This window comes from Hypomesus transpacificus, chromosome 3 (genome assembly GCF_021917145.1).
Source record: "Hypomesus transpacificus isolate Combined female chromosome 3, fHypTra1, whole genome shotgun sequence".
Classification (NCBI taxonomy): Eukaryota; Metazoa; Chordata; class Actinopteri; order Osmeriformes; family Osmeridae; genus Hypomesus; species Hypomesus transpacificus.
The window spans coordinates 4,793,066-4,816,991 of record NC_061062.1 but is presented as its reverse complement, the minus strand read 5'-3'; the positions used below and the strand labels follow the sequence as shown (position 1 = coordinate 4,816,991).

The following is a 23,926-nucleotide window of genomic DNA, read 5'->3' as shown; positions in this document are numbered from 1 at the left end:
AACCTTTGGAGACAGAAACACATTACTGTATTAATGTAGAAGCAATGTCAATGAGACATTATCCCAGCCTTCTTATTTGACCTGTGTAGTATTATATTTACAAGTATTGCATTGACAAATAGCCAGTCATTAATGATAAGCTGAAAACGTACCACAATTTTGTGAAAAACACATGACTCGTACTGTACAATCTGGAATAGTAGATATGATGTCTTTGCTTGCAATTGTGAATTCTGTTCAGGTCAATGGCTTTACATATTTTCCGTTCGTGATAGGCCTAGTTCCTAATGTTAAACAGCTGGATTTGTCTAAGTTGGGTCCGGTATTGTTGAGGTATGAATTAATAAATCACAAATTAATCAATATCAAGTCTTACTGCCCACAAGTAATCAAATGATGGATACATTATGAAGTATTTGTATGAAGTATGTTTTGTAAACTTTCTAAACTTTCTGTATGTTTTTTCAAACCTTTTTCATCCATACAAATTCTTCTAAGAATTCTGTTTTCCACAAAGCATGTGAAATGTATCCACTGATGAATTAAGGTCAGTGTATCTGAATAATTCAACCCCCTATTGGAAGGCCAAATGTGGGTGTGACAGAGTGGAGATGACCTGTCTTAACAAATATATAAACAGTTAATCTGAAACTATAATACTATGCTTTCATTACAAGAACATGGCATAGAATCCTCCCCTCTATTCATAATTAAATATTGATTGGTAAATCCTAAAACAGTCAGTTTTATGCATACTGGAGCAGGCAAGCCTATCCACCAAAGAAAGGTTGTATTTATTGGTGACATGTGACACCTGTGATCTTGTTACTTTGCAGAGGAAGAAAAGGATTGTTCTTAAACCATGAAGAAGAGTAAGAACCGCAGCCACAAGGAGGACCACAAGAGAGGTGGAGGAGATGGTAGGAGAACTGGCTTAGATGGTAGAATGGAGGAGCACTGGAGTTTAATTCAATACATGTGTTTTTACCAGGGTTTCTTTAGTACAGTACATTTATCGACAGAGAACCCCAGCTAGGATCAACAGTTCAACCCCTGTTAAAATCAAACTAGTTGGTGAGATAAAACTAGATAAAACATAAAACACATTTTAAGTTCTCTCATGCCAGCTTCAAGTCCTGTCCACAAGTGTGTGTGTGTATGTGTGTGTTTGTGTGTGTATGTGTCACTGTGAGACTTTTAACTCATTATCTCCCTTCAAAGAGACACTGATCTCAACAGGATCCTTCCTAGAATAAATAAATATTAAATAAAATTGGTACCAACTACCATAAATGTTCTATTGGCAACCACTAACATGGAGCTATTATTTTGATAATGACTACCATTAAACTGTTCTATTGGCAATCGCTAGAATTAAGCCATTATATTGATAACCACAAGTATTGGGATGCTATCTTGGGTACCGCTAGCATGATGCTACTGGTTACAATTGTGTTCTCCAACTCCAGATGAGCCTGCTATTCTGGAGACGGAGGATCTGGACGGACAGGACATGTTTCTGGGTGGTGGCCCTGACCCCGACACCATCTCATTGGCCTCCGTCACAGCTGTCACCACAAATGTGTCCAATAAGAGGTGCTCACTTGATTACCAAATTAATATGCTGCTATCCATATTCGTTTATAATCAAATGTTCTCATTTAACGGAACTTTGTGATTTATTTGACTGAGGAGGTAGAAATTGACTCACATTCTGTCTGACATCTCTCAGGTCTAAGCCAGACATAAAGATGGAGCCAAGTGCAGGGAGACCAATGGACTACCAAGTAAATGAGCGTGAAAACGGATCTTTACTGCATCACATCAACATTAAGACACAATTGCTGAATGGTAAATCCTGTTGTTTTCTCCCAGGTCAGTGTGACAGTAATAGAAGCCAGACAGCTAGTTGGCCTCAACATGGATCCTGTGGTGTGTGTGGAGATTGGAGAGGATAAGAAGTACACGTCCATGAAGGAGTCAACAAACTGTCCATACTATAATGAGGTAACAACCTCCTCTGCAATGTTATTCATGAATATAAACAGGATAGGTATACATTTTACATTTAGCAGACGCTCCTATCAAGAGCGACTTACAGTAAGTACGGGGACATTTTCCCCGAGGCAAGTAGGGTGAAGTGCGTTGCCCAAGGACACAACGTCATTTGCCACGGCCAGGAATCGAACTGGCAACCTTCAGATTACTAGTCCAATTCCCTTACCACTTAGCCATCTGACTCCCCTCAGTGATGGAGTATTTGACTGCAGATCAAGACTGGTGCAAACCCGCTTTGTACTTTGTTTAGATAAAACTGCCAGCTATATGAATACATTACGTGTGTATTCTGTATGTGAGGAGCCAGTACTTTTGAGATTCACTAATTCATTCTATTTTATTTTCCAGTATTTTGTTTTTGACTTCCACGTCCCGGCAGACGTAATGTTTGACAAGATCCTGAAGTTGTCTGTGAGTCCTGATAAAACTTAATGACACATAAAAGAACTATATCATAAGTTACCCCTTTTGACATTAACATGACCTGCATCCTTCAGGTAATTCACTCCAAAAACCTGCTACGCAGTGGCACTTTGGTGGGGACATTCAAAATTGACGTGGGAACAATCTATTGCCAGCCAGGTAACGGACAGGCACATATTTATTTTTCAGATCTTAAAAAAAAAATCTGCTTAACTTGTTTTCTTCTTTCCTGTGATGTTTCACAGAACATCAGTTTTTCCACAAATGGGCATTTTTGTCGGACCCTGATGACATCACGGCGGGAGGTAAAGGATACATCAAATGTGACATTGCAGTGGTGGGGAAAGGAGACAACATCAAAACTCCACACAAGGCAAACGAGAGCGACGAGGACGACATTGAGGGGTAAAAATAACCTTGTAATTGGTTTCAGCGTTCATGTATTTATCTCTGTAACTGTGCAGTCTGTGATACAATACTGTAATAATCCTTCAATATCCCTGTCAGGAACCTGCTCCTACCTGAGGGGGTTCCCCTGGAGCGTCAGTGGGCTCGCTACTACTTGAAGATCTACCGAGCCGAGGGGCTCCCCAAGATGAACACCAGCATCATGGCCAACGTGAAGAAGGCCTTCATCGGAGAGAACAAGGACCTCGTCGATCCCTACGTCCAGGTGTCTTTTGCCGGGCAGAAGGTAAGAGTCAACAGTCACTCTCCAGTTCACTTAAACCATAACAGGAAATAACACTTTTTTTCTGCACGTGTGATCATAAATCTAAAATTAACTTTTGATCATGCATTTGTGATTCCAGGGGAAAACGTCCATACAGAAGAGCAGCTATGAGCCTATCTGGAATGAGCAGATTGTTTTCACGGAGATGTTTCCACCCCTGTGCAAACGTATGAAGGTCCAGATCCGAGACTCGGACAAAGTGAACGATGTGGCCTTAGGAACGCACTTCATCGACCTGCGCAAGATTGCTAATGATGGAGACAAAGGTGAGTCCTGTGACCTCTGACCTCTGTACCACCCGGAGCGCTTATTATGATGATTTCTTGCTGGAGTGAGAGTGGGTAAGAACGTTTTTAGTTGATGCTTTCATCTAAAGTAACATGACAAATGATTTAGTCAGTAAACCTGATAATCAAGGATCAGAAGTGTATAGTTATACAATATTTCAGTGGTGACAGCAGGGCTGGCCCGACCCAATAAACAAACAAGCAAAAAAAATTGGGGCCCTGCGACACTGTTTTTGTTTAGGGGCCCCCAAAACCCTTGGGCAGGCCCTGGGTAACAGCTAGTGAAAGATCTATATAACATCATCTGAACTACTATATTACATACCTGAATGGGACAGTGAAACAACTAAAACATTACTCAAGTGCAATGTAATAAAGGTTTGTTAACCTGCAGGCTTCCTGCCTACACTGGGGCCCGCCTGGGTGAACATGTATGGCTCCACGCGTAGCTACACCCTGATGGACGAGCACCAGGACCTGAACGAGGGGCTGGGGGAGGGGGTGTCCTTCCGGGCCCGACTGCTGATCAGCCTGGGGGTGGAAATCCTGGACACGTCCTCTCCAGACATCACCAGCTCCACCGAAATCCAGGTGGAGGGGGTGTCCAACATCTCAGAGGTGGGTTCCTGGAGGGCAGGCCATGCACACGATGGACCATTGTCTCTCTGGGTGATACGTCACTATGGAGCACTATTAGGTGAATTATTGATTAGCTTTATTTAGTCGGGTTTACATTATTTACACAGTATTTCCAATTATAGAGGTTGTTTTTTGTTTGAGATAATGTGACTCATACAACAGAGTCAGCTGAGTGTAAGGAGACTCCAACTAAGACGTCTTTGTGGGAGACCTGCCAGAGACAATGAATACAATTGCCTGTACACGACTCACAGAATCAATGTTGAGACACTCTCCAGAATGCATTGAAAAAAAACTTACCATCTTTACTTATCATTTTTATCTCCATTTACCCAGAATGCCACAGGAAAAATTGAGGAGTTTTTCTTGTTTGGGGCGTTCCTGGAGGCCACCATGGTTGACAGGAAGATCGGGGACAAGCCTATTAACTTTGAGCTCACTATAGGTAGCTGCAATCTTTCTTGATTATTTCTGTTTCCTCTTAAAACTGTCATTCGCCTACACAGGGCAGGCTCTGCAGAAACCTTCATTTAGCTGTGGTGTTGTAAAACAGTTTTTTTTTATGTTGGTGACCAGGAAACTATGGGAGTGAGGTTGACGGGGTGACCAAGCCCAAGTCAGGGAGGAAGAAGAAGGGTGCTGACGATGAGGAAGAATCGGAGCTCATCCATAACTCCAGTGAAGAAGAGGTTGATGAGGATGGAGACCTGGCCTCGGTGGCCACCACCCCACCCATGAAACCTGTCATCACTGACAGGTCAGACAGCAAGCACGGAGAAGAACTGTCTTTTTCTCTGTGAAGATGGAACTCTTTGGAGCTCCACACTAGTGTTTTTAAAACGTATATTCAAACATACCAGTCTGTTATAGACAGAGGAGTTGATGTTCTCTTTTTGTGTTTTGTATCTTCAGAAACTACTTCCACCTGCCCTACTTTGAGAGAAAGCCTTGTATTTACATCAAGAGCTGGTGGCAGGACCAGAGACGAAGGCTGTACAATGCCAACATTATTGACAACATTGCACACAAACTGGCGAGTCAATCGTTTTCTTCACTTCTCCCAAGGCTGAACACTAGAAGACTCGTTTACAAATTTGGGTTTGTCATTGTGTCCTTGAACAGGAAGAGGGTCTGAATGACGTCCAGGAGATCATCAAGACAGAGAAGGCCTACCCTGAACGCAGACTGAGGGGAGTCTTGGAGGAACTTGGCAATGGATGCAGGTCTCTATTTTCAGATCACAGTCAAGTTAGGCTGAAACACAATATGGTTCAACAACTGACGTTGCTAAATGTTACCTTTGTCTGTTCCAGCCAATTTGTTTCCCTGGCAAGCAAGGACCAGTCCCAAAATGGGAAAACCAAGCTGGATAGAGAGAGACTGAAGCTTTGCCTGACAGAACTGGTATGAGGGCTCATAGAGGTGATTTTATGAGGGAAGAGTCCAGTATGATAAGTAATGTTGTTGACGTGTCTGCTTGCAGGAGAATATGGGACAGCAAGCTAAGACAATCAGATCTCAGGTGAAGAAAAACACTGTGAAAGAGAAGCTCAAGCTGGTCCAGAACTTTCTCCAGAAACTGAGGTTCCTCGCTGATGAGGTGAGTAGGACATGGTCTCCACTCAACACTACCTACATACATGAGTTCAGAATAAGTATGCTTATTTCTTTATACAGTGCCCTCCAAAAGTATTGGAACAGTGAGGCCAATTCCTTTATTTTTGCTGTAGACTGAAAACATTTGGGCTTGACATCAAACGATGAATGTGAAACCAGAGATCAACGTTTCAGCTTTTATTTCCAGGTATTTACATCAGGATCTGATGCACAAATTAGAAAATATCACCTTTTTGTTCAAACCCACCCATTTGTCACGTGAGCAAAAGTATTGGAACATATGACTGACAGGTGTGTTTTGTTGCCCAGGTGTGTCCTATTACATACATTATTCAATCAATAAATACCACTGAATGTCTACACTCAGGTTCAGATTGGGTAAGATAGGTTTTGTCTATGCAGACTGTATTCAGAGGTGAAAACAACATGAAAACCGGAGCGCTGTCTTTGGGTGAAAAACAAGCAATTGGGAGTCTTAGAGAAGATGGAAAATCAATCAGAGCCATTGCAGAAACATTGGCCATAGCCAGTACAACCATTTGGAATGTCCTGAAGAAGAAGAAAACTACTGGTGTACTAAGTAACAGACGTCGAACAGGTAGACCAAGGAAAACATCAGCAGTTGATGACAGAAACATTGTGAGAGCTGTAAAGAAAGACCCTAAAACAACTGTTAGTGAGATCAGCAACAACCTCCAGATGGCAGGAGTGAAGGTATCACTATCTACTGTTCGCAGAAGACTTCATGAACAAAAGTACAAGGGCTACACCAGAAGATGCAAACCACTCATTAGCAAGAAGAATAGGAAGGCCAGGCTGGAATTTGCCAAAAAGTACAGAGATGAACCTCAAAAATTCTGGGACAAAGTTTTATGGACTGATGAGACAAAGATTAACTTTTACCAAAGTGATGGAAAGGCTAAAGTTTGGAGAAAGAAAGGAACTGCTCATGATCCCAAACACACAAGCTCATCTGTGAAACACGGTGGAGGTAATGTCATGGCTTGGGCTTGCATGGCTTCTTCTAGAACGGGCTCATTAATCTTCATTGAGGATGTAACACATGATGGCAGCAGCAAAATGAACTCGGAAGTCTACAGAAACATTTTGTCTGCCAATTTAAGGAAAGATGCAACCAAACTGATTGGCAAAGCCTTCATCATGCAGCAAGATAACGACCCAAAACACACTGCCAAAACAACAAAGGAGTTCATCAGGGGCAAGAAATGGAAGGTATTAGACTGGCCAAGTCAATCTCCAGACTTAAACCCTATAGAGCATGCATTTTACCTGCTTAAGAGGAGACTGAAGGGAGGAACCCCACAAAACAAACAACAACTGAAAGAGGCTACAGTGAAAGCCTGGGAAAGCATCAAAAAGGAAGAATGCAAAAGTTTGGTGACGTCAATGGGTCACAGACTTGCTGCAGTTATTGAAAGCAAAGGATTTGCAACTAAATATTAAGTCTTATTCACTTAAATATGTTTTAAGTATATCTGTTCCAATACTTTTGCTCACATGACAAATGGGTGGATTCAAACAAAATGTGATATTTTCTTAGTTGTGCATCAGATCCTGATGTAAATACCTGGAAATAAAAGCTGAAACGTTGATCTCTGGTCTCACGTTCATTATTTGATGTCAAGCCCAAATGTTTTCAGTCTACAGCAAAAATAAAGGAATTCGCCTCACTGTTCCAATACTTTTGGAGGGCACTGTATATAATACACTGTATATATATTTTATAAGAAATTAATTTTGAATTAAGTGGTAGAACCATGTAAAGCTTAGGCTAAGTAGACTGCTAGGAAACTGTTGAGAGGAGACTTACCAAAACATACTGTCAAACAAACTGTACTTGGAAATGTTTGATCAACTTGAAACTCCTTTGGTGTCTTAACACAGCCTCAACACAGCGTTCCTGATATCTACATCTGGATGATGAGCAACAACAAGCGTATCGCTTACGCTCGCGTCCCCTCCAAAGACATCCTCTACTCTCCGGTGGATGAGGAGACTGGGAAGGATTGTGGGAAAGTCAAAACCATCTTCCTGAGGGTCAGAGGACACATTGAAGCCTACAAAAAAAAAACTTTACGCAGCATTTTTTTTCATCACAGCGAAAATCCAAACTATCTTCCTGAGGGTTCAAATTAAATCTTTCTCAAACTTATTTAGATTTTCCTCATGTCAGTAATATATTTCCGTACCTCTTCTGTATTATCTATATATTTAACTTTTTACAGGAACAGCTAAACTCATTCAATTGAATAAAAATGTAGTGAAGGAAATTCAAGTGTCGTTTTGCTAATTATTTTCCATCACTGTCGTATCTTTTTTTGGCACCCAGCTTCCTGGAAAGAAAGGCTTTGGGACTGCCGGTTGGACGGTGCAGGCCAAGATAGAGATCTACCTGTGGCTGGGCCTCAACAAGCAGAGGAAGGACTTCCTGTGTGGCCTACCCAACGGCTTTGAGGAGAACAAGTTGGCAAGAGGACCTGGCTTGCAGCCCTCACCTCCCATCAGCCTCACCTACATGAGTAAGACACAACAAGCGTCTCACAACTCAGTATCACTTGACGGATCACAAAAATGTATTGTCATCAAATCACACTTTATTTGATTTAACTACCTGTGTGAAAATCAATTAATCGTCAACTAAATGGCTCCTGTCATCTTTTGTACATTTAAAACCTACAAGTTGAATTTTGAATTATTTAAATGTGATCACAATTTACGCATGACGAAAACGCACACGCGTACATGTGAACGGTCTCAGGCAAACACTCAATGTTTCCCTCCAGTGAAACAGATCTTCCAGCTCAGAGTGCACATGTACCAGGGCCGCAGCCTGTTTGCAGCTGACAGCACTGGCCTCTCTGACCCCTTCGCCCGGGTGTTCTTCTCCACACAGAGCCAGGTCACAGAGGTAAGAGGTCAAGGTGGGGTGGAGGAGAGAAGAGGAGAGGAGAAGGAGGGCAAATGGGGGAGGAGGGAGAGGGGGTAGGGATGAAAGGGGACAGGAAGGGGTGAGGAGAGAGGAGGTGTTGAACGAGCAAGCTGAGGAGAGGGAGTAGGGGGAGGGGGAGAAGAGGAACGAAGGTGACCTGTAGGAGAGGAGGAAGCTGTGGAGGGGGGGAGGGGGAGGGAGAAAAGAGGAGCGAAGGGGAATGGTAGAGGTGACCTGTAGGAGAGGAAACATGGCCCTGTTGTAAGGCACCAAAAACATGTGCCATAAAAACAGCACTAGTTGTCAGTTAAATGTTGTTTTTCTCCTTTGTCCTTCAGGTGTTGAGCGAGACTCTCTGCCCCACCTGGGACCAGCTGATGGTCTTTGACAACGTGGAGCTGTTTGGAGAGGCTAGCGAGCTTAGGGACGACCCTCCCATCATCGTCATAGAGATCTATGATCAGGACACTGTGGTAAGCCCTGCTCAGACATCAACACCACCTCTCTTTACTGTTCACTGGTTCAGTCAGAAGAATGTTAGTAGATGCAGTACGTTGATGATGTGACTTCCATTAGCTGGGATGTCCATACCTGTGCATTGTTTCCACTGTGATCAGGTCCTGTGTATAGTGTAGTAGATTCTTGCGTCTCCTTGACATGTAAGACGGACATGTCATTCAAATACAGGCAAGCCATTGTATTTGAATGACATCTGAAATACTTTAAGAAACCTAATTGGATGTATTTTGAGAGCAATTAGTTGGTATATAATGTTTCCTGTTCTGTTTCTACACACGTGTTTGCCTAGTTTTTGGATTTATACTGATTAGGTGCTATATGATATTTAAATAACGTTTCTTTTAACTGACAATTCTATATTTACTCCTGCACATTAACAAACACCATTGTTATGGATGACACCTTGGATAAGTAGAGTGTGGATTCTGGTGGCTTGAATGACTGTTCTATAGAGGCACTGGGTTGTGTGCAGAGTAGCTCTAAGGCCCCAAGGCATGCAAGAGATATAAGACTGGCCCACTGGACCAGTGTAGCAGAGGGACGACTCCTTCCCAGGCTACCCTATACCTCTTGCATTCCTTCTTTGGATGTTTTTTGCTCATGTGATGAAGAGACCACTGAACCTCCTCATAACCACTAACTGCTTCAGAGACACAGTTAGCTCAGGTCTCCCAACTACCCCGCCACTGCTTGCGTACACTGTAGACAAGCATGTAGGCTGGCAGCTCTGTTGTTTCAAACATGTCTGCTGGCAGGTCTGTTGTTTCTGCTGCAGTATACTGGTCATGGTGGTTGTCGTTTCTGTCTTATTTTTCCTTTTGTTTGGGCGCCATTGTTCTTTCGTCCTCCCTCTGCTCTGAAGTGTGAGCACATCCAGCCATGCTTCCGTATCGGGAAGACGTAAATCCAATCGGTCAATGACCGGCCAAGAAGCCCTTTACGGAATTAATTTCCTTAAACATGAATCATTTCTTACCAAAAAACAAACAAAACTGCTGAATGACCTCGTATTGGTGACTGTCGACTAAGGAGACCAAATATTCTAAACCTTTATTGATTTGTGGTGTGGAGCGGATCCCGGGTCTATGTTGCTAACCCTCCTGGGGTTTGCCCCCATGTGATTCCAGGGGAAAGCAGAGTTCATGGGCAGGACCTTTGCGAAGCCCATCACTAAGATGGCAGATGAGCACTATGGCCCCCCGCGCTTCCCCCCCCAGCTGGAGTACTACCAGATATACAGGGGGAACTGCACAGCTGGAGAGATGCTGGCTGCCTTTGAGCTGCTGCAGGTCAGCCTGGACTGTACTGGATTACAAACATGGATTATGTTTTATCAGTGGACAGAACCATACTGTAGTCAGACTCCCTTGCATGGTTTAAATTGAAAAATGATAATAGATTTTTGGATGGTGTTTTGGAATGGAATGTATCAAGTTATTCCAATCCAAGATGCGTTGATTGTGTCTGCATGTTGTTGTCCCAGATGAATCTTTTCTGATGATGATGGTGTGTCGCTTTCTGGATTCATCTATGTTAATGTCAGTGTATCGTTGTCCCAGATTGGCCCAAATGGTAAAGCTGACCTTCCCCCTATCGACGGCCCCACTGATATGGACCGAGGCCCCATCCTGCCTGTCCCTCTGGGCATCAGACCCGTACTCAGCAAGTACAGAATCGAGGTGAGCTGCTTCCCCGGGTCTGGTTCACCGGAAAGGAAATGTTCTGACTAAAAGTGGAATCAGAAAAAAAGAAAGCACATGCATATGGGAATAAAACATTTGATTGATTTGAGGAGTTTCTCTGTGTCTGCATGCCCAACCTGTAGCTTTATAATCACATTTAAAAAGGTCAAGCTATGTTTGAATGAGGAAAAAAAGGATCTATGATATAATAATGCAAAATACAAAGTTAGTTAATGTCTCTGTTGTGAATCCCCAGGTGCTGTTCTGGGGCCTGAGGGACCTGAAGCGAGTCAATTTGGCCCAGGTGGACCGGCCTCGCGTGGACATTGAATGTGCCGGTAAAGGGGTTCAGTCTTCCCTCATCCAGAACTACCGGAAAAATCCCAACTTTAGTACCCTGGTTAAGTGGTTTGAAGTGGTGAGTTTCCTCCATTTCCTCCATTCCTCAACTAGAAGTAAAATAAAATATAAAAATATTATTCATAATTCACAACTTAGTCACAAGTTACTAGGTATTCACAACAGGTACGTTTCTTCACACATTCACAGAACATTACGGTACATAGCCTATTAACTCCCTGAAATAATCTCAAAAGTATTTTGTTTGTGTGTTTGTGTGGTATAATTGTTCTTTGGGTCGTGTCATTACTTAGTTTCTCCACCTATTCTCCTAAGGACCTGCCTGAGAACGAGCTGCTGCATCCTCCCCTCAACATCCGCGTGGTCGACTGCAGGGCCTTCGGCCGCTACACCCTGGTGGGCTCCCACGCCGTCACCTCCCTGCGCAAGTTCATCTACCGGGCTGCCGACAAACAGGCCAATAACTGGAACACCACAGGTCAGCCTCGCTGTACAGGATGTGCACAGCCCTAGCAAATTGTTTTTCACTGTTTAATGCTGCTGCAATGGTGCAATTTCAGTTGAAGCATCAATAAACTTCCTATCAATCAATCAATCTATCTGTCTTTCTGTCTGTCTATCTCTCTATCTCTCTATCTCTCAGTCTAACTGTCTGTGTCTGTCTGTGTCTGTCTGTACCAAGACGTTTGATGCAGAAAAAAATGGCGTTATAGTGCAGTTATGAAACATGTAACAACTGTCTTTCCTCACCATGTCCTTGCACTGTACATGACAGACTTGTCATAGTTTTCCATCATACCGTTTACTGTAGTAGATGTGTGTAGAATGTACACTGTGAATACAGTCTGAAGAATGTTCTGGATCTCTCTCTAGAAGAGATAATCGTTAACATGGAGCCAGAGCCAACCGTGAAAAAGATGGAAACTGTGGTCAAACTGGACTGTGTAAGATCTCCTGAGTACTTTATGTCATGATAATGACAACAAATACATTCAAAATGTTGATAAATATTGATGTTATATCTGTTTTTTCCCACCAGGGTTCTGATGCTGTGGTGAAGGTTGACATGGTGAATTCACAGACAGGTCTGGGAAGGGTTCTGTTCCCCCCATCAGGAGGTATACTGGGCTTGAAAGGAAAGTTCTGGTCTTCTCTCCACAGGAAGATGAGAAGGAGGTGAAGGGGAAGAAGAAGAAGAGGAACAAGGGAGGAGAGGATCCGGAGGAGGAGGAGCTTGACGAGAGCATGCTGGACTGGTGGTCCAAATACTTTGCCTCGATTGAAACTCTGATGGAAGTAAGTGACCAGTCCTCTCTCTTGTTGTTCAATTCACTCAACTGACTTCTTATAAAAATAATGTCAGACATTCAGGAGCCTACTATTACTGTTGTTCCAAGTTTAAATGCTGTGCCTTTTCTTTTTCCATGTAGTGAGTTTGGGTGAATAAGACAACTGTTGTTGTGATTCTCTAGATCCTAAAGGCCCAGGAGGCAGCCCAAGCAGATGCAGAGGAGAAAGAAGACATGGACATCGCTGCAGAAGCTGCAGGTAACACCAGAGGGCGCTGCTGCACAGAGTAGTCACTCAGTAGAGTAGAAGAAGTACTCTGAGTGGTTCACTAGAGTTGAAGACATTTTGCTATGGTCAGAGTCCCTCATTAGAGAAGTCTTCTTGTGGTCATAGTCAATCATTAGATTAGTAGGTGTTTGAATGGTCATAGTGTGCCTCTCTCCTCTGCACCTCTCTCATAGATTAGCAATCACTTCACACACACACACATCTAGTCCATTCCTGTTCAACAGGCCTCCTCCTCTTTCCATCTGAAATACATTTCCATAAAATGCCTGTCATGAAAGTTGTCCACGATCAAAAAGATTATAGTTGTGTTATCGATGTATTAAACTTACATAAAAAGATAATAAATGAATAAAGATGAACCTTTAGACCTAAAAACTAATCATACAAATTAAATACTAACCATAAAAATACATAAAGCAACCATAATCCAAGATTTTATCATTACCACACCCTGGTCAATATATATATTTTTTTTTTTATTGTTAAATGACCAAAATTTATGGATTCATTAAGTTGTGACCTGTGAGCCTTATCATGGCAAAATGTTGTCCAACTGTTTACCTTGGTACCATGGCAGTTACAGTACCATGAATACTGTACTGGAGCCAGAAGTGTTTGCCAACTTTCATGTGGGATTCACGTCTCGAGGGCTGTGCACCACCTCTCCTCCCCTCCCTCCTCTCTCCGTATCTCCCCTCCTCTTTCCTCTCCTGTCCACATGTCTTATATTTCCTCGTCGCTCCGCACTCTCTAACCTGTACTCAGAGATCAAATCTGACGACTCTCCTGTGAAAGGCTCCAAGAAGGGCAGGGGGAAATCCAAGGACAAGAAGAAGGCTCCGTCTGGCATGACTCCAGAGAAGAAGAAGAAGAAACATGATGAGATGAAGGTGCTTGTCCTCTGAAAGACTTGTCGCTAGTGCAGGGGTGTTGTGGCTGGATGTAGTTCAGAAATGTTGAAATCGACTTTTTTTCTGTATTTTATTCCAAAGGTGTACCATAAGGAACTGGAGAATGATTTTGACAACTTTGCTGACTGGCTCCACTCCTTCAACCTGTACAGAGGAAAGAGTGGGGATGACGACGACCAGAACATGGCAGACGAGGACAGGATTATCGGGAAGTTCAAAGTAAGATGAGGAAGTGGAAGAAATTGAATTGCAGGAGAGGATCACTTGTATATTTGAGTTTAGATTTTTTGTCGACTGTGTTTGTGTTTCTCAGGGCTCCATGTGCATGTACAAAGTCCCAGTCTCAGATGAGATGTCCAGGGAGATGGGCTTCGACTCCAACATGGGCATGTTCCAGAATCTTCCTCACAACGACCCAATAAACATCCTCGTCCGTGTGTATGTCGTCAGGGTAGGTACTTCCTGTCACACAACAGATAGGAATTCTGAGTTGATCCCATCTCTCATTTTGCGATATTCTTCCACTTAACTGTGATGTTGTTATTGTTGCACTGCCTGGTAAGATACAGTGTAGAGTGTGTTTGGATTTAACCCCTGAAATATCCTTAGAACTATGCACTTCTGATCTTTGATTATCTGTAGTACTTTTTATAAGCGCTTTTTGAGTTGCTTTTGAAAAACAATCTTCTAAATGAATAAAATGTAAAACACGTCTCATTTTGGCCAGGCCACTGACCTCCACCCAGCAGACATCAACGGGAAGGCTGACCCCTACATCGCCATCAAACTGGGGAAGTCCGAGATCAAAGACAAAGAGAACTACATCTCCAAACAACTCAACCCCATATTTGGCAAGTAAGTACTGGTGAATAAGTACTGGTGAATAAGTACTGGTGAATGAATAGTGGCGAATAAGTTCAGGTGAATAAGTACTTGTGAATGAATACTGGTGAATAGGTTCTGGTGAATAAATACTTGTGAATAAGTACTGGTTAATAAGTACTGGTGAAGAAATACTGGTGAATAAGTACTAGTGAATGCCACTGGCATATCCTTACATTTTCCCACGTGCCAAACCAAATGTTTCACCTCTATAAGATCCTTTGACATCGAAGCAACATTTCCAATGGATTCCACGCTAACGGTGTCGATCTACGACTGGGACCTGGTGGGGACTGACGACCTGATAGGAGAAACCAGGGTGGATCTGGAGAACCGCTACTACAGCAAGCACAGAGCCACCTGTGGAATCGCTTCCAACTATGCCATGTAAGCAGGATCTCTCCCATGTCACATGAGCTAACAGATGAATAACACAAGAGTTGATTATCTAAGAAGGATGACTCAGTCTGCTCATTTACATTTACATTTATGCATTTAATAGACGCTTTTATCCAAAGCGACTTCCAAAAGAGAGCTTTACAAAAGTGCATAAGTCACTGATCATAACAACGAGATAGCCCCCAACATTGCGGGTCCAGGTCCAGCCAAACATTCCTAAGTGCCAGTGTACTCCCTCAGTCTGCTCATAGTTTTACAAACCAATCAGCCAAAATGTGACATTTTACAATAGTTGATGACAGTTAATGACTGACTTTCTGTAGCCATGGCTACAATGTCTGGCGGGACCCGATGAAGCCCACCCAGATCCTAGGCAAGCTCTGCAAGGATGGCAAGCTCGATGGGCCCCACTACGGCCCAGGAGGACGGGTGAAGGTGGGGAACCGTGTCTACATGGGGGCAACGGAGGTCGAAGATGAGAACGGTAATGGCGCACAGTACGACGTGATACTACACGCAACACAGCACAACATTCAAAAACAGGGTCATGTCTGGCAAGATCGCTCAGGTTGAAGAGAAAAGCATCTGCAGCATAGCACAACACAACATGAATCAAAACACACAGCACGCGCCAACAGCATGTTTGCTTGGGTGGGGTTTGTCCAGACACTGTGTCCAGAGGAGTTATGAGTGTGTGTGTGTGTGTGTGTGTTTGGGGGCAGGCCTGAAGAAGCAGACGGATGAGCACCTGGCCTTGACAGTGCTGAACCACTGGAAGGACATGCCGAAGGTGGGCTGCAAGCTCATCCCAGAGCACGTGGAGACCCGGCGGCTCCTCAACCCGGACAAGCCCGGCATAGAGCAGGTACACTATGGCACCTGAACTTAACTATACTTGTGAAGTACAAGTAAGTACCGTTTCCAACTCTGGCCAAGCCCCCTTCCTTAGTTACTCTACCCTGATGGTCTTTTGACTGGAATGTTGTTATTGCTCTGTATTTAATACAGGGGCATTGTATTTGTCGAATTTTTAAGTGTATGTGATACTGTAAATGTATTTCTTGGAAAGCCAATTGCCTCAGATCTAAGTTTCCAATTCAGTTGCCTGTTTGCTCCTAGTTGACAGGGTGACCGTTCCTGTGTCATTTCAATGACTCTTGTCCTGTTTTTCTGTCTGGGTGTGCAGGGAAGGATTGAGATGTGGGTGGACATGTTTCCCAAGGACCTGCCTGCCCCCGGACCTGCCATTGATATTTCACCAAGGAAACCAAAGAAGTATGTCATGTATATTTTTTGCAAGGTTGCATATTTTTGGACAATTCATGCTACAAACTGATTGAACTGTGTCTCTGTCGTTGGCAGATTTGAACTGAGGGTGATCGTTTGGAACACAGACGAGGTTGTTCTGGAAGACGATGACATCTTCACAGGCGAGAAGTCCAGTGACATTTTTGTCCGAGGGTAAGGGAAGATTGTGGTCCTCCCATTCATCCAAAGTCACAGACCTTGGAAAAGGGCCTAATCACTCACTCCTGATATTACATAGACTGCATAAAAAGGGCTGTACAAATAAACTTGGATCGAATTAGATCTTCTCGCGCTCATGAACAACTCCTAGCAAGCGGCCATTCATTTCCCCAGATGGTTCAAAACAACAGAATTCACCCTATGTGTTCCTTTCCATTCCCAGCTGGCTGAAGGGCCAGCAGGAGGACAAGCAGGACACGGACGTGCACTACCACTCCCTGACAGGAGAGGGCAACTTCAACTGGCGCTTCGTCTATCCCTTCGACTACCTGATTGCAGAGGAGAAGATTGTCATCTCCAAGAAGGAGTCCATGTTTGCCTGGGATGAGACCCAGTACAAGATTCCGGCCCGTCTCAACCTTCAAGTGTGGGACGCTGACCACTTCTCCGCCGATGACTTCCTGGGTGCAGTGATGTTCTTGTATTGAACCGTCACCTTCAGCCTGACTGGGTTATGGGGTAGACAGTGTCCATGACAACAAAGTCCTGGAACTTCTCTGATGAATCTGCGTGTCTTTGCAGGTGCGATTGAGCTGGATCTGAACCGCTTCCCGCGAGGAGCGAAGACGGCCAAGCAGTGCACCATTGAAATGGTGACCAACGAGCAGGCTATGCCCATGGTGTCCATCTTCAAGCAGAAGAGGATCAAGGGCTGGTGGCCGTTTTTGGCCAGAGATGAAAACGATGAGTTTGAACTGACGGTGTGTACTGTTTGATTGAAAACGCATTGCAATATCTTCGAATGACCTTAATTGGAACAAACTTATAGAACACCTGCAGCAGGGCCGGCCCAAGCCTTTATGGGGCCTTCAGCTAAATTGATTTGGGGGCCCCTCTGCGTCGCTTATTGTTGCAGATTAAAAAAAAGAATATATATATATTTTTACATAATATATTAAACTGTAATTTCATTTGCTCTTGGGGGCCCTCTGGTAGCCACAGGGGCCCTAAGCAGCCGCTTAGTTCGCTTATACCTTGGGCCGGCCCTGACCTGCAGAACACCTGTAGAACACCTGCAGAACACCTGCAGAACACCTGTAGAACACTTGCAGAACACCTACAGAACGTCTATACACAGTAGCGGTTTTCGGCAAGGAAAACCTTGAAACCCTGCCGGACACCAAATGTGTCTGGACCGCCACTGTCTATACAACACCTGTAGAACAGTTGAATTGGGTAGACCTTATTGGCAAGTTAGGCTTTGGCAGGAACCATTTGAACCATTGTGACAGTCTTTGAGGGGTAGACAGCATAAGCACTCACACATACAGTTTCCGTGCTGCCATGATACTTGATCAAGGGTATAAGTATACCGAAGGGACACCAGATAACGCCAGTGTTATGAACTGTGGGTAATGTGCTGCTGATAGAGAAGGCTGTGTACAACCAAGATGCAGTGCTTTGTCTGTGTTGTCTGTGTGTTGGTGCTGTATTGGTGCTGTGTCTATGCTGGGTTAGTGCTGTGCCTGTGCTCTGTGTCGGGGCTATGTTGTGTGAAGCCTGGTGTCTGGTGTTTTCGCAGGGTAAAGTGGAAGCAGAGCTGCACCTGTTGACATCTGAGGAAGCTGAGAAGAGTCCAGTGGGTGAAGGACGCAATGAACCAGAACCTCTGGAGAAACCAAAGTAAGTCCATCATTCTTCCTGATGTGAATTCACTAAACCTAACCCTAAACATATTCCTAAACCTAACCCTAAAACATAAACCAACATAAAATGACTATTCTACCTCAAGCACCAACTCACTAACCCTAACTTTAACCTCAAACCTAACCAAATTAAGCCGTCTCTGTCACGCATTGACTCACTAACCCTGCACCTAACCCGCTTACCATAACCTTAATCGAAATAGCTCACCATTCTCCCTTGAGTACTAAAATAGTATAGTGGTACCCACAATGATTCACTACCTTTGAGACAAATTCATCATGTCATGGAATTCTATTGACGATGCTTATGGAAAGTCACTGACAAATGTCAATACAAGGTAAGGAGTTTCAGGGTCCTAGGATATTAGCTACACAGTTGTGTTGCTAAAAGACAATCCTAAAAAAATAATCATGTAATGATGAGTTGACTTCAACAAGTATGGGATTTTACATGGGATCATCTTTCCTGACCTGGTAAGTTGAAGTTATTGTACATGCCTTGATAGACTTCACCTGACGACAGTGTATCGTTTCTTTATTTGAGTCTTTTACACTCAGAAATTATCAAGGATGGTAGTGGTATTTTAGCTAACTCAGTTGTTGTGCGTGTATTGTGTTAATACACAGCACTGGATCTCAGTGTATGTGACATTGGGCCTCATTCTCGAACGCAGTTAAGAAGAATTTAAGAAGGAATTTCTTCTGATTTGGATTTAGGAAAACATTTGGCATTCATGAAAGTTTTCTCATCTGGGATTTGTTCTGAACTTCAGAAGACTTTCCAAACTCGAAATAGCAGTCGTAAATCTGCCAGAGTTGTCTCAAATGCGATTCCTTAAAAAAAAACACAAGGATCAAAGGAAATGCATTTAAGAAAACTCTGTGTTTGAAGTGTTCATGAAGTTATGAGAAATCAACTCTAGACTATGACAAGCCGTTTTATCATTTAACCAATGAATTGTTGAAATCCAAAATTTGATTTCTTAATATCAAGAATTGCATTTTGGATATCAAGAATTTGAATTTTGGATATCAAGAATTCAATTCTGGATATCAACAATTCAAAGACCATGGCTGAAAGCTCAGATTCTGTGATGAGTAAAGGCTGGTTTGTAGTCAATTGTCTGACTTTCCTGCTGACAGTGGAACGCTGCTGATGTCAATAAGACTGAAGTGTTGGACAACTGTCAACCAACTTTATCTGTTGCAGAATCGGTTTTCGTAATTTTCAATTACTAATATGATATTTAATTCATATTGAAAAGGGATAATAAAATAATGTATTTAATATGGCACCGCCTGAACAGTAATTCAGGTAAAATGTTATCTTAAATCCGGAAGTCATTTCAGTAAATCCGGAAGTCATTTCAGTATATCCGGAAGTCATTTCAGTATATTCGGCAGTGGCGTGTTCAGGGAGTGGCCAAGGGTGGCACAGGCCACCCCTGAAATCTGATTGGCCACCCCAATATCTTGAAATATGATTGGCTAAATACCCAGTCAAAGGCGGGCCACCCCTTGTGCCACCCCTATCAAAAATGTCTGGACACGCCCCTGATATTCGGAAGGCAGTTCAATATGTCTGGAACCGGAAATCAGTTCAGATGGCCACGCGCGTTTCAGATCAGTTAGATAATGGAAGATTTCAACTGCGGTCGTGTGGTAACCGAAGCTGTAGGCTTGTTAAACACAATATTATCACCCCCCGATGTGATCAACAACATTGCAACATCAATAAAAATCAACTCCGATGCACCACGTTCGCCCTCACATGCAACTCAGTCCGCTGAAACTGAGCTTAGATCCCTGTTTCGACCTGTGACTAACTGTATCACGTCTTCCTCATTACTACTAACATCAAGCAATGGCCGGAGTAAAAGAAAAAAGTTAGAGAATCCATATTTTAGCCAGCTCAAGAGCAACGGTTGTGAAGATGGGGCTTTTGCTAAACTGCCTTCCGAATAAAGCCTACTGAAATGACTTCCGGATATAGTGAAAATATTCTCGCACACTTACATTCTCAAAACTTCCTACTCATCCTCACACACTCAAAACACTTTTGAGTGTTTCATATGAGTGTGTGAATGTATTTTCACATATGTGGTTTTGAGTTTTCATTAGTATGAATGCATGCGGGAACTTTTAACATTTGAATAATGAATGCGTTTCTTATGTGTCGATGCGAGCATTTCACATATGTGGATGCGAGTTTTCAGTAGTATGAATGCGTGTGAAGGTTTCGTATGTGTTTCATGTGTTTGTGTAAGGACAGTGAATTATTTCCTAAACGGCCCCTCATAGCAAGGCTGCCAACTTCTCAAAAAACCTTGGCGTGAGATATTTGGTGACTCACCCCACCCTCCCCCCGAGGTTTCGCGAGCTTCACTCAACCCCCCCCCCCCCCCCCCCCCCCCCCCCCCCCCCCTCCCAAAGGCTAGTTTACACAGCTGTTTGCGCGTCAAAGTTGCTTCACTCCGTTAACCTGCGCGTCGTCCGTTACTGTTAGCTTGGCAACTTGTTTGGCGTTGCCTTTTCAGCGTGAGATACACAAGGTGTGGCGTGAGAGCGTGAGAAATGGTTGAAATGCGTGTGTCACACTAGCCTGGCTCTGCACTCCTACGTACTTCCGCTCAATTTGGATTTTGCTTCTGTATAGGTCTGGGAGTTTGACTTTGAAGTCGGTTTTCAGAAACAATCTTTTTGTAGGTCCAATCAGCGAACAGAGGGAGTGGCTGAGAACGATGACGTTAATGTCGTGCACTAGTTTGAGTAGTTGAGTAATGGCGGCGGAGAAAGATGCGAGCGAAGCCATTCTGCGGTTGTGGCAACGCTGCCGAATATCCATAGGTTAAAGCCGGAGCAAGAACATTCCTTGCTGAGTTTTGTTGGTGGCCATGATGTTGTGGCCCTCCTCCCACCGGGGTTCGGGAAAAGTTTGATTTTCCAGCTACGGCAGCTAGCTCCGTTACAGTAGTGGTGAAGGAGTTGGCTAAGGAGAACGCTTGCGATTGGTTATGGCAAATCAGAGTGGCTCTGGGCAGATCCAATAGTTTTAAACTTCAACAGAGGACCCGCCTTCAAGGAAGTTAACGTTTGTCAATGGAGCGATCCCAGACCCTCTGTACAAATGAAATGTACGAGGGTCTGGTTAGGACCAGGTTAGTGTCACACGGCGAAACCCTGAGAGTTGGCAGCTCTGCTCATAGTAAAGTGCAAAGTGCAGAATAGCAGCATGGATTCTAGGCTTATATGTTATTTTTGCATATGAAGTGCATTGTGCAGTTAAAAAAAATATGAATTAGCAGTCAGTAATTAGCTGTTTGCGCTGCCAGGTATCTCATACTGCCTTGCGGGTAGTGATGTGTCGTTTGTGAACAATTCGTTCATTTTGAACGAATCCTTACAAGTAGGCCTACTCAGGAGTAGCCTAACGAGTCCTCTCAAAGAGTGATTTGTTCATTTTCTTGTTGCCGCGCATTGGTAGGCTCCTGTTGTATAGGCTCATTTGCGGAAACAGAAATTATTCGTTCATTTCCCGACTGGGTCTTCGGGTACGAGTCTTTGGATCATTTGTCACGTGACCTAATGTCCAGCATACTATGTAGGTCACGTGAAAAATTATCCAAAGACTCGTAACCCAAGACACAGTCGGCAGATGAACTAATCATTGACCCGAAGACCCAGTCGGCAGATGAACTAATCTTTTAGCCGATGACACGGTCGGGAGGTGAACGATTCGTTCCTTCTTTCGGGTACCAGTCATTTTTCACGTGACCTGCATAGGCTCAGAAGAGGAACAGAAAAGATTTGTTTACCTCATTCACTTTCACGTGACTAGGTTTAGTATGAATGATATTCGTTCACAAAAAATTATTGTAGGTTTTGTGAAACTTTTTGTACTTTACTTACAGTTCAGTGCAGTGTTATTGTTTGCCGTGATAATTAAATGCTAGTGTAATAATAAATGACCATTTCAAATCGTACATCAAACTGTTATGATGCATTATTGATGGAATTTTTCTTAAAAAATTGTATCTGCTGGTTTACATGCACTAACATATAGCCTACATGAGAATATAATAAATGTTTGCAGTGGACGTATTCAGGCCAGGAACTGGCTATAAAATGTTGAGCAACCAACCGCGCTGATCACTTGTCTGCCCCCCCCATCCCTCCACCCTCAGTCGTCCAGACACCACCTTCCTGTGGTTCCTCATGCCCCTGAAGGCCATCCGCTACTTGGTCTGCAAACAGTACAAGTGGCTGATCTGCAAGATCCTGCTGGCCCTTCTATTTGTTGTATTGCTGGGCCTCTTCCTCTACAGCATTCCTGGCTACCTGGTCAAGAAGCTGCTGGGGGCTTGAGGGACAGCTTCAGTTAGATTGGGCTGTTTTCGAGTTGTATGCTTCTCCCATCTGGTCTTGGTGAAACCTTTTTTTCCTTGACTCTAAAACATACACATTGCAGCAGTTTACATAGAAACCAAAGAATATTTTGAATCTGTCATACAAGGAACTGCAGGTGTTATGATGTTCTGTTAGGGTGTGACTGTTCACTGTCATGAAGTATCTGTACAGTAAGTTCAATTATCATTCATTGGAAAAACAGTCGAGATTTACTTTCCTTGGACTTAAAAACACAGTTATGACGTAAATCATCTGAATTCTACGCAATGCACTGTATGTGGATGTTGTGGTCTACAAAGTAAAATAGTATTTGTTGGCATTTGGATTTTAGATGTTGTTTTTGCTTGAAATCCGTTATACTGTTTAGTGATTGACTAGTTAGTATTCTGTTAAAACTGCTATCTTATGGTTGTTTCCGTAAATCTGTGTTTGTAGTTCATTGTTCAACAGTGTGCAGTAGCGTTATGCAAGCCCTGGTACTTGTGAATAAACAAACAAGAACAAACTGGGTCCTGTTTTCTGTGTACAGAACATCTCTGTCATGACTGCTTTCTGCTTTGGTACCTATTAAGTTGCCATACACTATGTGCACTGATTTGTAAACCTTAAATAAGGCAATCAATAATATGTGCTTTACAAGATCATGGTTGACAGCTTAGATTCTGTGACAAGGAAAGTTTGGTTTGTGGTCATTCGACCCGGCTGTAAATCGAATTCTACTGATGTTGATAACACTGACATGTTGGACAACTGTCAACAAACCAACCTTACCAGTCGCAGAAGCAATGCTGTAAACTACTGTCTTGTTACATGCAAAACTATTAAGCCTTGAGGCTTTCGAAATGGTGCAGTGTAGCGTTGGAAACCCCTCTTCATGGACACCATCTAACCAACCGTGCTTATCACCCTGTCTGCCCCCCCATCCCTCCCCACCCTCCACCCTCAGTCGTCCAGACACCACCTTCCTGTGGTTCCTCATGCCCCTGAAGGCCATCCGCAACATAGCCTGCAACTACAAGTGGCTGATCATGAAGCTGGTGGTGGCGCTGCTGTTGCTGGCCATAGTGGTCCTCTTCATCTACAGCATGCCTGGATACATGGCCAAGAAGCTGCTGGGCGTCTGAGGATCTCTCTCTCAACCAATGACGAAGCCTGAAATCAATGGCCAACCAAGAAAACCTCCCTCTTTCTCTGTATGCCCTTCTCTACCCCCTCCTCTCTCTCTCTCTCTCTCTCTCTCTCTCTCTCTCTCTCTCTTTCTCTCTCTCTCTCTCTCTCTTTCTCTCTCTCTCTCTCTCTCTCTCTCTC

At 43.5% G+C, this 23,926-nt stretch overlaps 1 protein-coding gene across 1 annotated transcript; it reads left to right on the top strand.

The window, feature by feature from the left end:
* Nucleotides 1–862: 862 nt before the first annotated feature.
* LOC124466195 (otoferlin-like) lies at nucleotides 863–23,524 on the top strand. The gene is made up of 41 exons (XM_047017933.1): nucleotides 863–908; nucleotides 1,470–1,596; nucleotides 1,733–1,787; nucleotides 1,876–2,007; nucleotides 2,407–2,469; nucleotides 2,556–2,640; nucleotides 2,727–2,886; nucleotides 2,989–3,175; nucleotides 3,294–3,480; nucleotides 3,896–4,119; nucleotides 4,477–4,585; nucleotides 4,717–4,897; nucleotides 5,053–5,173; nucleotides 5,263–5,363; nucleotides 5,454–5,544; nucleotides 5,624–5,740; nucleotides 7,663–7,815; nucleotides 8,108–8,297; nucleotides 8,562–8,686; nucleotides 9,046–9,180; nucleotides 10,354–10,515; nucleotides 10,786–10,905; nucleotides 11,165–11,326; nucleotides 11,584–11,746; nucleotides 12,142–12,212; nucleotides 12,308–12,337; nucleotides 12,439–12,564; nucleotides 12,741–12,816; nucleotides 13,612–13,736; nucleotides 13,839–13,976; nucleotides 14,071–14,208; nucleotides 14,485–14,612; nucleotides 14,856–15,026; nucleotides 15,362–15,522; nucleotides 15,761–15,903; nucleotides 16,225–16,313; nucleotides 16,401–16,499; nucleotides 16,729–16,970; nucleotides 17,088–17,266; nucleotides 18,088–18,188; nucleotides 22,396–23,524. Exons 1-41 carry the CDS (start codon nucleotides 863–865, stop codon nucleotides 22,574–22,576), a joined length of 5,394 nt encoding a protein of 1,797 aa, XP_046873889.1. The 3' UTR covers nucleotides 22,577–23,524.
* Nucleotides 23,525–23,926: the final 402 nt, after the last annotated feature.

Bases quoted from the DNA above. Each gene is read 5' to 3' on its own strand.
- LOC124466195 (XM_047017933.1), top strand. From the start codon at position 863: ATGAAGAAGAGTAAGAACCGCAGCCACAAGGAGGACCACAAGAGAG. The intron at 10,516-10,785 runs GTCAGCCTGGAC...TCGTTGTCCCAG, and splicing joins CTGCCTTTGAGCTGCTGCAG to ATTGGCCCAAATGGTAAAGC. The intron at 15,523-15,760 runs GTAATGGCGCAC...GTTTGGGGGCAG, and splicing joins GGAGGTCGAAGATGAGAACG to GCCTGAAGAAGCAGACGGAT.